The sequence below is a fragment of the Echiichthys vipera genome, assembly GCF_963691815.1.
Source record: "Echiichthys vipera genome assembly, chromosome: 22".
Classification (NCBI taxonomy): Eukaryota; Metazoa; Chordata; class Actinopteri; order Perciformes; family Trachinidae; genus Echiichthys; species Echiichthys vipera.
Window position 1 is genome coordinate 5418044 of NC_139847.1, and position 18495 is coordinate 5436538.

General features: G+C 40.0%; 1 protein-coding gene across 1 annotated transcript; it reads left to right on the forward strand.

Annotated features, from left to right (window-relative positions):
* The first annotated feature begins 1356 nt into the window (after nucleotides 1-1356).
* On the forward strand, nucleotides 1357-16858 carry lpcat4 (lysophosphatidylcholine acyltransferase 4). The gene is made up of 13 exons (XM_083936670.1): nucleotides 1357-1784; nucleotides 3501-3864; nucleotides 6976-7088; nucleotides 8728-8788; nucleotides 8962-9020; nucleotides 10667-10701; nucleotides 12474-12528; nucleotides 12747-12829; nucleotides 13867-13992; nucleotides 14097-14253; nucleotides 14467-14559; nucleotides 14678-14813; nucleotides 15499-16858. The coding sequence occupies exons 1-13, from the start codon at nucleotides 1695-1697 to the stop codon at nucleotides 15666-15668; spliced, it is 1542 nt and encodes a 513-aa protein (XP_083792796.1). The 5' UTR covers nucleotides 1357-1694; the 3' UTR covers nucleotides 15669-16858.
* Nucleotides 16859-18495: the final 1637 nt, after the last annotated feature.

The following is an 18495-nucleotide window of genomic DNA, read 5'->3' on the forward strand; positions in this document are numbered from 1 at the left end:
GTGTGTGTGTGTGTGTGTGTGTGTGTGTGTGTGTGTGTGTGTGTGTGTGTGTGTGTGTGTGTGTGTGTGTGTGTGTGTGTGTGTGTGTGTGTGTGTGTGTGTGTGTGTGTGTGTGTGTGTGTGTGTGTGTGTGTGTTGGTATCAGCAGCAACACCCTGCAGCAGAACAAAGGCAGCCAGGTGGGGCAGAGGGAAAGTTGCGGGGCGAGTCGCACAAAGATCAACACGTTTGTCAGAGCTGTGCATTAAAGTGGATGAAAGGTGGAGATTTACACTTGATGTCCCAACATCCACAAACTCGATCGACCAGATTCTAACACTTCTTTCTCTTTCGTAATCCACCAACATCTTTACTTGGGTATCTCTGATATAGGCTACTTGTTTTACTCCATTATATATTTTCATAATTTGGTTAATTTGCAGATTATTAATTAATTGTTTAATAAATTGCTGAAATTGGCTCAACGTTACTGAAGCTTAGGCTACATTAATGCATCACAAGGTGTTAAATTTATACTTGAACTTTTATTACTGACTCATAATTTTCACTCAGTATCTCATGTTTTTTGATTTACCGTGTAAATGTGCTATTTAATTTTTTCATGTAACATATTTATTGGCCTTCATTGTGTATGAAGGACTGAACGTGACTTCAGTCTTAATAAAAATATAAATAAATGCATGGATTAATATATAAATAAATACAGTTATTTATATTTTTTACATTTGTATTTATTTATTACTGCATTCATTTATTCCTGTATTTTATTTATGTACACAGTTATTTATATCTTTTATAATTATTTATTATTACTGCATTTATTTACTCCAGTATTTTATTTATGTACACAGTTATTTATATTTTTTTATTGCTGCATTTATTTACTCCAGTATTTTATTTGTGTATACAATTATTTATATTTGTATTTATTTATTTATTACTGCATTTATTTATTCCTGTATTTTATTTATGTAAACAGATATTTATATAATTTTTATTTTTTTATCACTGGATTTTTTTATTCCTGTATTTCGGTTATGTAAACAGTTATTTATATTTTTATGTATTTACTTATTTATTCAAACTTAAGTCACGTTATTTATATTTTTATGTATTTACTTATTTATTGACACTTACGTCACGTTATTTATATATTTATTTATTTACTTATTTACTGAGACTTACGTCACGTTAGGTCCTCCACTCTTGTGCCGGTGCTTTGAGTTTCAGGGACCGGTTTAACTCGGTTTAACTCGACCCAGCCCTGAGTCACGGTGGGCCGGGCCGTCGCACCGCGGAGGGGCGGGACAGGTGAGGAGGAGACTACAAGAGAGAAAGGATGGGCTGTCTCGGGCTGGCTGTTGCGCCATGTGTGGGACCAGAAAAGTGACTTTTTGAGGGTAAACTCAGCTGCGTCGCTGTTTGTTTTTGACCATTTCCGGCTAAAAATCCTCCTCAACCGTCGCTTAGCACCCCGCGAACGTTCTGTTTTTAAACCGGCCTGCGCGAGACACTTTTTTTTAACGGTTTTTCAAACAAACAAACAAACAAAAAAAAAGTGCGGAGTATTTTTGACGACATTTTTAAAAACGCTGCTCTTCAATCGTTACGTTGTTATTTTTTAAAAACTCTTTATTTTTTTTATTTTTTTATTTTTTCAAAAGTACGCATTTGCTGAACTTAACCCCGTCGCCATGGAGAAGTGCGACTGTCACCCAGCAACGCCGGAGTATCCCCATCCGTTCTATCACGAGGTGAAGCTGACCAGAGCCCAGAGGATCCGGGTAAAGTTAGCATTAAAACCTCGGGGAAAATGTTTGATTTTCGTGGCTAAAATGGAGTCTAAACGTTGACATACTGGTTCTACTTCTCAAAAGAGGTTTAATTTAACAGCAACAGGTAAAAAAGACCCACCACCTGAAACTAATCAGGCAGTAATTTGACTCAAAAGAGAGAGATTTTGTCTTAACATCGACTGCTAATGTGCTTGGATTTGGTGCCAGGGGTCCAGTTAAATGTCCTTCTATGGTCATTTTGTTGTTGTTGCATGCTTTAATGTGTCTGTTTTCCATTTCTTTTTGGAGAACAAAGAGTCTTTCACGCTTGTGCCTCTCTGGCTGATGTGCCTTTAAGCAAAACAGGCTGAGTTTTAAATATTGCAGGCATAAACAGGCATGATAACAACATACCACAGGTTACATAACTCTATCAGGAGGGCTGGGCAACATGGCTGACTTTAGTGGAGTTTATAAGTTTATTATTTTAATGCAAAATTGCATCAAAAACCACTGACTTTGATGGTGAATGTGTCTGATGCACCTGCCAAAAATCATCCTTCTGTTATTTAAAGTCAACGCACGTTTAAATTGAATTAATGTGCATCAAAAGTAACTATTAACTGAATAACTTTTAAGGTAATGTGTGATTATGTGAGGTGTTTACCCCTGCAGGTAGAGCCGGTTATTGTTCACCTTCTCATATTTATTATTTATTGCTTATTATCTAAATGTTTGGTGTGTAAAATTGAATTTTGTGTATTTATTCCAGACATGTCCAAAAAAGAATACAAAATATTAAACTATACAACATTAAATTAGTTCACAAATAAGATTAAAAAAACTGTAACATCTAATATAAGTACAATTTATGTCAATCTAACCATATAATAATAAGTTTTATACAATTTTATAATATGTATAATGGAATATAATATGATTTATAGGCCTACATATAAACATCCATAGAAAATAGTGAAAAATATTCAACTTCCTTAATTTCAAAGTCTTTAAATGTTGTCTTTTGTCAGTCCAAAACCAAATATATAACTTTTAATGATATATAAAACAGACAAAAGCAGCAAATCTTCATATTTAGAAGGTTAAAACAGCTTTTTTTGGATGAAAATGACTTTTTTTCTAATCAACGCTCCACCTGCAGACCTAAATAACTTTTAATAATATATAAAACCGACAAAAGCAGCAATTCTCCATATTTAGAAGTTTAAAACAGCATTTTTTTGCAATTCAAATTTACTTATAATGCCAAATCATAACCAAAGTTATCTCAGGACACTTTACAGAGTAGGTATAGACCACACTCTGACTTATTTATGATTTACACAGACCCAACAATCCCCCCGTAGAGTACGGTTCTTTCATTCGAACTTAAATCACTTTTAATAATATATAAAACACACAAAAGCAGCAAATCTCAATATTTAGAAGGTTAAAACTGCTTTATTTTTCATGAAAATTACTTTTTTTCTAGTCAATGCAGCTCTACCTGCAGACTTGGTACTCAGTCTTCTTGTATCAGTCCAAAACCAAATATATAACTTTTAATAATATATAAATAGACAAAAGCAGCAAATCTCCATATTTAGAAATTTAAAACAGCTTTTAAATTTTTTTTTGCATGAAAATTACTTTTCTTCAAATCAACGCAGCTCTACCCGCATACCTAAATGTATTTAATACAGTTTTCTCTCCCGGTCCCTGCAGGGCATCCTCCTGGGCAGCATCCTCTTCCCCGTCCGTGTCACCCTGGCGGCGCTCTGCTTCCTCATCATGTGGCCTCTCGCCCGGTTACGCATGGCGGGCCTGTCCGAGGAGGAACGCTCCGTGCCCATTAAAGGCTGGAGGCACTGGCTCTTCCACCGCATCATCTGGTCGCTGAGCAAAGCGGCCTTCGTCATCCTGGGCTTCCTGTGGGTGAAGGTCAAAGGTCGCAGGGCCGACCTGAAGGAGGCGCCGGTGCTGGTGGTGGCGCCTCACAGCGGCTTTCTGGACATGCTGGTTCTGATTCCAACCGAGCTGGCGACCGTGGTGTCGCGGTCGGAGAACACCAGCCTGCCCGTCATAGGAGGTGAGACACACACACACACGCACGCACGCACGCACGCACGCACGCACGCACGCACACACACACACACACACAGGATCCTTCTGTGTGACAGAAAATGAATTAATAGCAATTAATGGGAGAATTATTTAAGCAGAAATAGAAAGTGTTGGTTGTAATTTCCTGCTTTTCTTTTGTCTTGCATCACTAAATTCAGGGTTCGTACGGGGGCTTGAAATCCTTTGTTTTTCCGTGTTTCCAAGGTTTGAAAAGTGTTTGAATTTTGGATCAAATACTTGAAAATGTTTGAAATTTTATCCACATTTCTACAACAAACAGCTTTAGAGTAGAAATTTAACTTCTTATCCTGATATTACAAAACATGTTGTGTTTATAGCGTAAAACCATCTCTTTTAAAAGGATTTTCAACGGGAAAAAAAGTCTTATAATAATTTTCAATATGTATTCATAGAAATATGTAATTTACCGCAGCTATAGGGTGCTGGAAAAGCTTGAAAAGTGCTTTAAAAGTGCTTGAATTTGACCTCAAAAGGTGCAGGAACCCTGTGAATTGATTATTTAATGTAGATATGATAGAAACGCACAATATAAACGCATCAGCACGGTCTCTGGGAACTTAATTAATCTATTATCTGCTTTAATGGTGCTTTCATATTGCTGTGCACTGCATTTGCATTACAACTAACTGTGATTATTAAATACTTGTTGTGACTGGTTGTTGTGTGCGTTATGAGGCTTCAAGCCATCGACACGGTGATTAAATATGTGGGTGTAGGTGGAGTATTATGAGCTGAATTGGTTGTGCGGCAGTTTGTTGTGTACATGCTTTAAGGATGTAAACGTGGCTGTTTTCTTCATGCTCATTAATGGATGATCAAAATAAAGCTAAAACAATTAATCTCTTAACCGATTAGTCGACTGAAAGGAACATTTTCTTGGCAGCTGTTGTGATGAACTATAACTTCAACACCGGCTACAGCTTCCACTCTGATTTCAAATGTAAATATATACATATATAATAATCTGTGGTGCTCAAAGCGCCTTAATGACCAATTTACAATTAAAAAAAACTCTACAGAAGTGTCTTTTTTATAGAGATCCTGACCCGGTGACTCAAAATAACGCACAGACCTGTGAGCAGGTTCATGTAGGGACTACTTTCTTTCTGCTCACCTCACCCGCCTACGGTATCACTGCGCAGAAAGAAGCATAGATGTAAACATTAGCGTTTCTTTAAGGCACTCATGAGTCTCCTCTTATACAGGGTTCCCTTAAAAAGGCTTTGAATGCATTCATCTAAAAACAAGGACTTAAATGTTATAAAAGGGCCTTAAATGTGCTTTCAAAGGTCTTAAAAATGTCAACACATGGAAAGTGGGATTCTACTTTTCTTCTTTGACGTTGTAATTCGTGCCATATCTAAAAAAAAATTGGTTACATTTTGGTTTTTAGTCCACATTTGCAGATGCACGCTTTTTTATTTTTGTATATTGTAAAATTAGTCTTTAAATTTCATCCCAGGGGGCTTAAAAAAAGGATTTAACTCTCCTGAAGCTGTATGAACCCTGTTATGCAGGTTAAAAGGGCGGCAACAACACTTTTCTGCCTCCTAATAAGAACATTTCTTATATCCTTATTGCATTGCATACACTTTTGAAGTTGCAAAGACAGTAGATTGACGGTCCCAGGGGCCCATGAAGTCATAGGCCCTGATTCATAAAATGTTGCTGAAAAACAAACACAAAATGATCACAGACATGCCAAAGGACCACAAAGAGACAAACCATGACTATGGGATGCAAAACGACCACGAGGAGAAGCTTAATGACTAAAAAAAGACACAAAATGACGACAAACAGTTGATAAATGACTGAAAAAAGACACAAAATGACGACAAACAGTTGATAAATGACTGAAAATAGACACAAAATGACAGCGAAGAGAAGCTAAATGACTGAAAATAGACACAAAATGACGACAAACAGATGATAAATGACTGAAAATAGACACAAAATGAAGACAAACTGATGATAAATGAGTGAAAATAGACACAAAATGACGACAAACAGTTGATAAATGACTGAAAATAGACACAAAATGACAACGAAGAGAAGCTAAATGACTGAAAATAGACACAAAATGAAGACAAACTGATGATAAATGACTGAAAATAGACACAAATGAAGACAAACAGATGATAAATGACTGAAAATAGACACAAAATGACCACAAAAGGTCTTAAAAATGTGAACACATGGGAAGTGGGATTCTACTTTTCTTCTTTGACGTTGTAATTCGTGTCATACCTCCAAAAAAATTGGTAACATATTAGTTTTTAGTCCGCAGCTGCAGATGCAAGCTTTTTTATTTTTGTAAATTATAAAATGAGTCTTTGAATTTCATCCCAGGTGTCTTAAAAAAAGAATTTAACTCTACTGAAGCGGTACGAACCCTGTTATACATTAGGGCTTTCAGGTGTAAATGATTGTTTGACAAAGTGGTGTTCGAGCTGATGTTTTGACAGAAAAACACACCTTTTTAAATCATTTAAAACGTTTTTATTAAAGTTCATATCTGAAACTGTGCCGTCCTCCGCCTTTTCCTTTTGTGACGGCATTATTTTCCCGCTTGGAGACGAGAGAGACGGTGGAAATCTGCAGCAGAACAGTGAAAAAAGAGACGTGCAACAAGACCGGCACGGGGGAATGTTAATATTTTACTTTGGTGCGTGAGAAATAGGAGGAAATGGAGCGTTCACCCTAAAAACTGTGTCTGGATGAGGGCGCAGGGTGCTCACCGATGGGGCAACTCAGTCTAGGATGCCTGTTTACAGCTTTATTACAATTACACAAACAACCAAGACTAATATCTGTATCAGAGAGGTTGAGAAATATAAAAGTATGTGAGGAAGTCTTAATGTAAACAAGTGACTCACTCTTTTTGGCTTCGAATCTGCTCTGTTGCTTTGGCACTTCCTGTCTCGCTCTGGACTCCTCCCTGCTGGTTCTGTTCCTGATTTATTTGTGTGTGTGTGTGCGTGCGTGTGTGTGTGTGTGTGTTCTTGTTCTTGAGTTACAGTTTAAGTTTTTTTTGTTATGTGTGTGTTTGTTTCAGCCCTGCTGGAGTTCAACCAGTCGGTGCTGGTGAGCCGAACGGACCCGGAGTCGAGGAAAAAGGCGGTCGCTCAGGTCACAGAGAGGCTGACCTCCAACGGCTACTGGCCGCAGGTGAGATGCTCTTCAGACGTCTTTGGACCAAACATAATCTGCTGCAGCTCGGATTCATTTAAAGGGAGAGCTCGGCTTTATTTAGCGGGGTTGTGGTGGCGGTCCCCTCCGTTTGCAGACGCAGAAGCTAAACGATACACTGCCGGGGACGAGGGGCAGCGGGTAAATGTATTTTAGACACCTGAAATAATCAATATCTTAAAGATATTTCCATAATTTTACCTCTGGAAAAGATTTCTTGCATTATTAAAAACAAAAACAGTAAATTTACCTCACAGAACACAGGAGTTGCTGCTCTATCGCTGCTTTGATTGGTCAGTTTGTTTGTGTTATTGTTTGATTTTGCTGCTTTAAAGGGTTAAAAACTAACAAAACAAACAAACTAACAAATCAAAGTTGCATTGGTCTAGAAATTCCAGTGGTATAATCAGTGTTTTTGTCAGTGGAGTCTGGCGGCTTTGGCGAGAACACAGATAACAGCTTCAGTTCCCCATGTGTAAACTTAAACAGGGCTCTCGGGTGGCTAGGTAAAGATGTGAAAATATTCCAAGTATATTTTAATGAAAGATTTATCTGCTTCCATCTTGACTTTAGTTTTGTTTACATAACTGAAAAATCACCAAACTATCCAGTCACACATGGCAACACTTAGGGGGATGCCAGAAACAACAACAACAACTGTGCCAAAGCTTCTGATTCAGCACAAGTGAACAGCTGATCAAGATTAGAAACAGGGTTTGGACGGGAACTGGATCGGCTGGATTGGTTAAAAGGGTGGGGTGGGGGGTACAGTTTTGAAGTTGCAAAGGCAGTAGATTGACAGCCCCAGGGGCTCATAAAGTCTTAGGCCCTGATTCATAAAATGTTGCTGAAAAGCAAACACAAAATGATCACAAAGAGAACAAGTGTAGACAGAACGACCACAAAGAGACAAACCATGACTATAGGGATGCAAAAAGACCACGAGGAGAAGCTAAATGACTGAAAATAGACATAAAACAACCACGAAGAGATGCTAAATGATGAAAATAGACACAAAACGACCACGAAGAGAAGCTAAATGACTAAAAATAGACATAAATAGACCATGAAGAGATGCTAAATGATGAAAATGGACACAATACGACCACGAAGAGATGCTAAATGATGAAAATAGACACAATACGACCACGAAGAGATGCTAAATGATGAAATTGGACACAAAAAGACAAAAAATGACCATAAGGATGCAAAACGACCACAAAGAGAATCCAAATGACTGAAAATTGACACAAAACGACAAAAAAATGAGGACAAAGTGACAAAAAATACACACAAAACGACCCATAGAGACCAAAAATGAGGACAAAGACACTCAAAACAATTAAAAATGGTTGTTAAATGACCACAAAGAGACACAAAATGACCAAAAAGAGACACAAAATGAGCAAAAATAGACACTAAATGACCACATAGAGAACCCAAATGACTAAAAATAGACACAAAATGACCACGTAGAGACCCAAAATGACTAAAAATAGACACAAAATGACCACATACAGATTAAAAGTGGACTCTTTTGAATTTGGGTTGAAGTGCACACGGCTGCGTCTGCGTGTCTTAACTCATAATTCACATTCCTTCTGTAATCCCTGACTAGATGCTGATGTTTCCCGAGGGAACCACGACGAACGGCAGCGCTCTCATCAAATTCAAACCAGGTGAGTACAGCTGCTCTTTCTGGTTGTCTGACTCAGAACGTACCGGTTTGTTTGGTTCATATAAAGCGTGTAGGAATGAGCGGCATGGGGAGAGAGCAGGGCGCAGCGCCTGACTGTTGTTGCTGCTGCAGCGCTGCCTTTCTCATTCCTGTCTGTTTCCTCGCTGTCATCAGGTGCCTTCCTCGCCGGAGTCCCGGTCCAACCTGTTCTGTTGCGTTACCCCAACAAGCTGGTGAGTGAAGTCAAGGGCCTGCTGTGTGAGTCTGTAACATGATCCGGTCACTATTGAACACGACAGGCCGCTGAACAACACTTATTTTAAAAGTCTTTATTCTAATAGCGTAGTTTAAAAGATTAAAAAGAATAAAGAAGAGAAGTAAATGAACATTTTGATTTCTATACACGCGTTTAAAGTCAAATTTATTCATAGGGCACGTTTAAAAGCAACAGGCGTCGACCAAAGTGCATTTAAATTACAATTATGTAATTAAAACAGAGGAGGAGGAGGAGGAGGAGGAGGAGGAGGAGGAGGAGGAGGAGGAGGAGGAGGAGGAGGAGGAGGAGGAGGAGGAGGAGGAGGAGGAGGAGGAGGAGGAGGAGGAGGAGGAGGAGGAGGAGGAGGAGGAGGAGGAGGAGGAGGAGGAGGAGGAGGAGGAGGAGGCTCTCTGTTGTCATTATCATTCAGGTTACACATGCACAGACAGGACCTATTTACATGCGATTAATGGAGAGATGTCAGAGCGAGGGGGCTGCCAACTATTGGGGGTTCGATGCCTTGCTCAACAGCACCTCGGCAGTGCCCAGGAGATGAAGTGGCACCTCTCCAGCCACCAGTCTCACTCCACAAAGGGACTCGAACTGGCGACCCTACCCCAGCTGAGTCACCTATGGGCTTGTCCTAATACAGGACACTGTTAGTAAGAGAAGTTGAGGCACACTGCTTTATTTTTTTATTTAAAGAAAAGCAAGTTATACATGTTGCTGTTATGTATGTTTACATAAAAAGTACAAAAGCCCCCACACTCTCCCCGTCACAGTACGTCCAGACTGGCAGGGAACTTAAGAATCCAAAAGATAAGAAGTGGTTATAATTACAAAAATAGTCAATAATAAAATAAAATAGTCAATAAGATGGAAAATAACGTCTGTAAAATGAATATATGTAATATATATCCATGTGTTCCTCACTCATAACTCTTAATATAAATAATATCTTATAGTTGGGGGGGATAATGACTGCGGTTGCAAATCCAACAACACAAAAGATAATAATTATATTATTATAGTTTTTAACATGTAAAACTTTCTGTTTGCTGAACCAAAGAGAGAAAACGGGTCCAGATGAGTGGAGTCAAACATGTTACCAAGTGTAAAAATGATTTATTATCGTGACTAGATGATTAAAAACAAGTAGGAGCACTATGTTTACTGCATGCAAACGGATTAAAAACAATACAAATGTGTATTTTTTCTGCTTTATTTGCAACTTAATTTGATGTTTATTGCTGTTTTTAACGGTTTATTCTTCCTTTGTTATTGGAAATACTTAAATTATGTTACATCTGTTTAAGTGTACGCATTATTTAGAATATTTTCACAGCTTTACCTCCTGTTAAACATACAAATACGCATTTTAAGATGTTCAAGGTCGTTTGAAACTGTCTCAGAATAACTTTCCTCTTTTTTTAAAGTTGAGCGACAAACATGTGGTGCTTTGTTCTGTTGCTGTTTGTTTTTACACAGCGGCTCATTTGTATCCGTCACTGTCACTGCACACAGATCGGACGCTATCGCACATTTTATCAGGCTGCATTCATGTTTATGAAGTATTTGTCCAGGCCAGTCTGACAGCGTGTCTCTTTTATGACTCGTCCTCAGGATACTGTTCGCTGGACGTACAAGGGAACGAGCTGGTGAGTTCCTGTTCCACGTGTCGGGTGTTTGGGGAACAGAGTTTAACAGAAGGGATCAGGAAAGTACAAGATTACGATTGAATCCTCTGCAACGATGCTGTAAAATCAATAAATAGGGTAAAAAATATCAAATAAAAAGGTAAAATCAATAAATACAGTAAAAAATATCAAATAAAAAGGTAAAATCAATAAATACGGTAAAAAATATCAAATAAAAAGGTACAAGTGACTCGTAAAATCAATAAATATCAAATAAAAAGGTAAAAGTGACGTGTTAAATCAATAAATATGGTAAAAAATATCAAATAAAAAGGTAAAAGTGACGTGTAAAATCAATAAATATGGTAAAAAATATAAAATAAAAAGGTAAAATTTATAAATATGGTGAAAAATATCAAATATAAGGTAAAGGTGATGTGTTAAATCAATAAATATGGTAAAAAATATCAAATAAAAAGGCAAAAGAGATGTGAAGTTGAGCGTAGACGTGACAAACCAGTGTTCTGTTAAAAAAAAGAACAAATAGTGACACATTTAGTGAAAACAGCAGCTGTTCCAGAGTATTTTCTGCTGCTGTGACGGAAACAACGCTGTGATATCAAGCCTCCTTTTTAAAACAAACAAAAACCTGAACGTGTGTGGACGGAGGATTTATTGCAGGACTTTAGCAGTAAACTTTAACAGTCTGAGCACGAGGCGTACCTAATAAACTGGCAACTGAGTGACCTGTAAGGTCATTTCTGGACCCCTCTTCAGTCTTATTGAATAAAATAAGTATGTTGTAAGAGTTAGAGCATGATAGGAAAATATACCGTGTGTATTTGTTTATTTCTGAACCCCGTTTTCACAACAAAAGACACAGTTGACCGCTTACTTTTACAGATTTAAGAATATTTGTACGGTATTTTAAACTCAACCGATTCCACAAGGAAGCATCTAAAAGCAACTAATGTGAACAAATGTAGTGTAAATAACACAGACTCAAGGAAATAAAGATAAACACGCGTTATATTTACTTTCACCTTGCATAAACGTACATATTCAGTCGATTTATACCAAGAAAAAATGCACAAAGTTTACAAAAATACGATTAAAAGTAAGATTTCCTGCATCTAGGAATAGTTGGGTATTTAATTTGCTGGATTATCCCGACCCAAAAAAACATTTCAGACTGTTTTAGTTTATCCGTTCACAGATTATTGACAGATTTAACAGAAAATACTTTGAATAATTATCAAATTACATTCGTATGTCGTATATAAAATATTATCCTTATTGCCCCTCACAAGCCTTAAACAAATAGTGTTTTGCTTCTTTTATAAGTCAGGAAAACTAGAAATGAACCTGTTATCAGACCCGTCAGCGTTCATGCGTTTAGTGTCGTAGTTTATGCTGCTTTGGCAGCTGTGGTCACCATGGCAACCTGCAGAAACGTAATCAAAAGAGAGCGATAAATGAACGTCATCGAGCTGTCGTCTTATAAAAAGTGTTTTAAGGGTTAAATGAATATCAGGGAGCGGTTTTCCACGGGTCCAAGAAAGGTGCAGACATGAATACACACACATGTTCGTTAAAAGTGCTTTAATTTAATATATTTTGTGCAAGAATAGAAGCATAAAGTGTCTTTACAGAAGAATTAACCTTGATCTTGTCTCAAATTGAGCTGAATTTGGTGTTTTTAGATGTTATGGGTTTCACAAAGTGACTGTATTGATTTTTTTAACATTATTTATGTATTTTATTTGTACTTTTATTGACTCTTTGTCCGTCAGGGTTGAAGCTCTGTGGCACACGGCCTCTCAGTTCTACACCAACGCTACAGTCGAGGTAAGACGATCGCTCACCTCACACGTGAAAATACATTAAGTTTTGTGTCGTTATTCAACACCTGCTGGAGATGCTGTTCAAATTTCTCTGCGGTGTAGGGACAAACCGTACTTTTCAGTTTGGTGTTAGGTGCTTTTTTTATGTTTTTAATGTTTTGCCGCTGAGACTAAAACAGAAAAGAAACAAAAATGGTTGTTTTTCTTTTCTTGTTGCTGCAGTTTCTGCCGGTTTACAACCCGTCCCAGGAGGAGAAGAATGACCCGAACCTGTACGCAGACAATGTTCAGAAGCTCATGGCCAAGTAAGTGTCTAATTAATAATTATTGTAATTTAGGATAAGATGAGCCTTTATTGAAAATTAGATGTTCAAGATGGGGGAGCTCGGACAAACTCTACGACAAATGGCAACGTTTATGGACTCTTTTGCAACACAAGGGTGTATAAAATCTGTCTAATGCCGACACCAGTGTGTCCTGAAGTGCCTCTGTTACTCCACATGAAACAGGAAGATGAGCCTTTATTGATGCTCAGAGGGCAAAAGCAGATCGAAGGGCAGAAATAAAGTACAGATAAATAGAGAAAAAATAATAAGAAGTGTATCAAATAAAAATAGAAACAATACACGAGCCATTAAACTCAAAATCCATTACACTGAGACTTCTGTTAATTGATCACTTTGGGATGAGTCCCGCCAGGAAATTGGATTTCCAGCAGCTTACAGAAAATAAGGAGGTATATTAAAATAAACAGCAACAGCGTAGTTAGTGAACCCAGAGTTTATTAAGAGTGTTTTAAAGACTTACCAACTGGCCCCTGTACCAGCTCCTCTCATAGTAAAGTCCATTCAAGTGGATTACCTTGTTGCCTGTTGATTGTTTTCTGTGAAGGGACTCTTCTCATGCTGCTGCAGAGGTTTGCTGTTATTTTGAGCAGTATTAGTGGTTAAAAAAGACCTTTGAATGCCTTCACCGTACTGCCCCGAGCTTATCAGTGTATCAGCCACGTCCGGCTGTTAGCGACTCCCCCGGATTTCTCCGTTTATAGTTCATACGTGAAAAAAAACGGTCTCGATGGCTTATTTGATGACTGTAAGTTCTAAAAAAGACCATGGGATGATTTTGCGCCGGAATTACACATTAATAAAGTCCTTGATTTTAAAGTGCTAGCTTGAATTTCATAATTGAAACACATACACTGATACCAATTTGTCATTCTGGCTTCTTAGTAATAAATAAAAAAAAGAAATTAGTGCGAACAGAACTGAGCTGTTTATCATAACAGTTAGACTACATATGTGTATTTGTTTGTGTCTCTCATTGTGTTTCGCTTGTGCCTCAGGGCGCTCGGAGTCCCGTCTACAGATTATGTGATGGAGGGCCGAGTTCCTGTTAACAAACTGGGCGGCCTCTCCCTCCCGCTGGAGTCTCCTGCCATGGAAACGCTCTCGCTGCTGCACAGAAACGGGTAAAAAGACGATGTTTGTGTTTGTGTTTGTCGCCCTGTTTCAATCTCGTGAAACAAAGTGTGCGACGTTATCTCTGTCTCACCCTCTTCTCCCCCTCTCTCAGTCTGGAGACGCACGAAGTGGAAGCAGCTCTGGACAGGATGATTGACAGGTGTCAGTCAGGAGCTCGGGGGTCCAAGGTCGGCGCAGAGGAGCTCGCCTCCGTCCTCGGGCTGACGGACGGAGAGACAGCCGTCACCATCTGTGGCCTCTACTCCAAGGTGTGTGTGAGCGTGTGTGTGAGTGTGAGTGTGCGTGTGTGCGTGCGTGCGTGTGTGTGTGTGTGTGTGTGTACTAAAAACCACATGACTGCACCAAATGACCCTCAAGAAAATCCGTTTTACACCAGTTTCTCTTTCTGCTTTCACTGTTTTCAAGACACAGTTTCATTTTTTTCTTGTCTGCATCCAAAAACATGTTAATGTTTTTTTCAGGATGAGAACGTGGACCTGAGGCAGATCTATTTGAGCGTCGCCGCTCGGTTGGGATCGGTCGACTTCAAGTCCCTGCTGCACACTGCTTTCACCGTAGGCTTTTTTTAGTCATTTAAAGAATTAGTTGCCTTAATTATGATTCAAAATGCAGAGGATTTAATGTGTCAAAAGCCTTTTTCTCCCTTCTCAATGCACTGTTTTTGTTTTGCAGCTGTTTGACGCGGAGGGCAGAGGCAGCCTGAGCGCAGAGGAGCTGTCAGACCTGATGGGGGCGCTGCTGGGTTTCCCTCAGCACCACACCGCTGCGCTTTACACTCAGGGCTCCGATCAGGGCCAGCTTACTGAAGGTGAGGGTCTCCCAGCGTTAAGTTTAGCAGCATAATAGTGGAATAACTTTAGACTTCTGTATGTTTTTTATGGAAGTAAATCCGTGTCATCGGAGTCTGAAATTAAAAAACGATTGAATTTCAAACACTTAATATTTCTGCATTGAAAATAAGTATCTGAATGTTTTGACTCTTGATTTAACTCTTAATTTGTCAACGTTTAAAAATGAAAAGGTAGAAATTTTAAATATGCCAAATTCAGAAGCAAAATACAATTTATAAAATGCTTTGTTACAAATTAAAAGTTAAAAAATTCAACATTCAGTGTATAAAATTCAGTGCTGACTGATTTTAGGTCACTGAATTTTCATTTTGTTGCGTTGCGATTATCTGTAATGACGTGCCGTACAACTAAAGATGCAGGTTTATTCATAATAGTCGAGGATTTCTACTATTAAAACATTTCAAAACGACCTGAAATAGGAGCTTTAACAGATACACAAGCAGAAATGGCTCAAAATGATTCTGTGATAGCAGAAAAACTGAAACCTTTATGTGATATTAAGGTTTTTTCCTGCTTTATACTTTTATTTTAGTCAGTTTCTCTTGATTTTTTTAGTCACTTGATGAAGCAAAAACACAACTGACACTTGAATTCATCATTCAGTGTGACATTTCTTTATTTTAAATCCTCCTTTTTCCGCAGAAAATCTGCTGCGAGCGCTGACGACCCACCCGACCTATCGGAGCCTGGTGAACGAGTACCTGCGGCCCGAGGAGGCGGGCTCCCAGCTGACCAACGGGAAGGCTGTGAACAACAACGGAAACATGCACAACAGCAACGGATCCCTGCACTACAACAAGAAGCTCCAATAAAGCTTTTTACAGGGTTTTTAAAAAGGGATAGTTCTGTATTTAATTTAACGTGGGGTCGTTTTGAGGTAGTTCTTCATCGTGGGCGCGTTACCCTGCGTAGAAGACGCTCGTCGCGCTCTCCGTTTGGAGCACTTGATGCAGAGGCTACGCGCTGTCCTGCTGTGGACGGAGGCAGCAGCTGAATGTATTTTAACACAAATTAGTTAAAGTGTTCACCGTATTTAGGTTATTTTCATGGCTTTACCGGGCCCCTTCCTTTCGCACTACGTTTCCTCAAACATCCGTCTTCCTCCACCTGTTCAGTCTCTCTCTGCAAAACTTCAGTGAGCGGCATTTCGTCCTCACTGTCATAACTCACTAATTTGTATTTTCTCGTATTTGTTTGTTACATTAAGCGCGGAGAGTCTGACGCAAATCTGCGGCGTAGTACGTAAAACGGCACGCGGCACAGTTCACGTTTATGCCTGGGAGTACGTAAGTTCATTGATTGGAGAAAGGGCTGTGAAGTGGTGAATATATCTTAAATATAGTGAACACTTTGAGATTTGTGTGGTTTAAATATGTTTAGCTGCTGCCCCGTCCACGTCGGCACATTTCTTAGTTCCTGTGTCCTCCGTCCTGTCCGCTTCTTCAGACTGGAGGCGTCCAAACGTCTCCTGCTGCGGATAAACACCTCACACAACCCATCTTCAATAAATCAGAACTGTCCCTTTTTTAATTCATGTTCGTTGAGTGCAGATATCGGACATATAAACAGAATAATCGTCGACAAAGGATTGTATTTTTAACGTTTGGTGCCCGTGTGTGTGTGGATGCAAGTTAAATCTATATTACTGTAACATTTGACTACATTAAGCCAACATTAGAAAACCAAAGAATGCCTTAAATGATGGCGACAGTGGCTCTCCGCGGTGTCTGCGCGTGTGTGTGAGGATTTGTTGAGAAGTTGTTTACCAGTGTACTTTTACCCGCATGTCGTTTCAGATGCTGTTTAAAAGGCTTTTGTCTTTAAATGTCTTATTTATGTAAATTTCTCTTTATGTATGTAAGTGCGTTTTTTATGGGACAATGGTTTGTACAAAAAGGAACTCTGTAAATCAAAAAGTTTATTTTATGAAATTGAATTCTTACATTTTATTTTGTGTGTGTGTGAAAATTGTATTTAATAATTAAACTGTGAATTATTTTAAGGACGTTCTGCTGTCGTTTCTCCGCTCCTCTACGCCGTCTTCCTCCGACCCCTTTGCGATTTTCTGACTTTCTCCTTATCCAGCTGTCGTCTGCTTGTTTTGCCCAACACAAAGTCTTTATACTTTGCGGGTCCGTCGTTGGAAAGCCGCGTTTGTCTCCTAGGAGGGACGCGACGCGGGCTGCGGGTTTTTTCACGACTCGTTCTGGTTTCCGTCGCGCCGCTTGTGTCTCCTCCGGCTGTTGCGTCTTTAGCCTTCGTGCTACTTCTTGTTGCTTTACAGCCGGATGTTCCCGCCTCGTCTTTGTCTCCGTCTCTCTCTGCGGCCGCTAACGCTCCTCTCTTCCACCTTCCTCTTTTCATCGGGCTTGTGCTGGTTATTTCTGTTTCTGTCCCTTCCCCCCTCTCCTGGCTCTTTTCAGAGACGCCGCGTTCATTCCGGTATCTCTTCATCGGACTTGACGCGAGGCTCGGGCGTTCCGCTTCTTCACGGTTGATCCTTTCGTCATTCGCGCCTGTTGTGGGCTCGCGTTTAGCTGGTTGACGCGTCCCCTCGGCCGCCTTGTTCTCTTGAATCCCCAGCTTTTTCGACTCAGTTTGTGACCTCAAGTTGCGAGTTTTGGCTCCTGTGACTTCGCCAAGTCGCTCGTCAGCACCGACTCCACTTAATGCCGCTGTTCTGCTTTGTCGCTGGACCTTGGAGTGGGTTAAATCGGGGGTTTTCTCACAGGTTATCTCATCAAGTTGTCCCTCTTCAGGAGATTCAGGTCCATGTTGATTAACCTTTATTGAGTCTTTTGTTGAGCGAGTATCTGTGTGAACGTTTGGGCTCTGCGGAGAAGATTTATCCGTCCTGCGACCCGTTGAACATGTGTCTTTAGCGTCGTTAGCCTTCTCCGCTTTATCTCCCCCGCTTCTGCTTCTTTTTGTCGGACTTGGAACCAGCAGGATCTGTTGTTCAGTTGCGTCCCCCTTCGCCTTCTTAGGTGAGGACTTCCTGCTTCTTCCCCGTACAAAACTGGTTATTTCTGTTTCCGTCCCTTCTCCCCTCTCCTGGCTCTTTTCAGAGACGCCGCGTTCGTTCCGGTATCTCTTCATCGGACTCGACGCGAGGCTCAGGCATTCCTCTTCTTCACGGTTGATCCTTTCGTCGTTCGCGCCTCTTGTGGGCTCGCGTTTAGCTGGTTGACGCGTCCCCTCGTTCGCCTTGTTCTCTTGAATCCCCAGCTTTTTCAACTCCGTTTGTGACCTCAAGTCGCGAGTTATAGCTTCGCCACGTCGCCCGTCAGCACCGCCTCCACCAAATGCCGCTGTTCTGTTTAGCCGCTGGGCCTTGAGGCGAGTTAAATCTGGGGTTTTCTCACAGGTTATCTCATCAAGTTGTCCCTCTTCAGGGGATTCAGGTCCACGTCGAGTATCTGTGTGAACGTTTGGGCTCTGCAGAGAATATTTATCCGTCCTGCGACCTGTTGAACATGTGTCTTTAGCCTCGTTAGCCTTCTCCGCTTTATCTCCCCCGCTTCTGCTTCTTTTTGTCGGACTTGGAACCAGCAGGATCTGTTGTTCAGTTGCGTCCCCCTTCGCCTTCTTAGGTGAGGACTTCCTGCTTCTTCTCCGTACAAAACTCAACATTTGAAT

Coding starts and splice junctions, on each gene's coding strand:
- lpcat4 (XM_083936670.1), top strand. CDS start 1,695: ATGGAGAAGTGCGACTGTCACCCAGCAACGCCGGAGTATCCCCATCCG. Junction 3,865..6,975: donor CAGCCTGCCCGTCATAGGAG/GTGAGACACACA, acceptor TGTTTGTTTCAG/CCCTGCTGGAGTTCAACCAG. Junction 13,993..14,096: donor TCGCTGCTGCACAGAAACGG/GTAAAAAGACGA, acceptor CCCCTCTCTCAG/TCTGGAGACGCACGAAGTGG.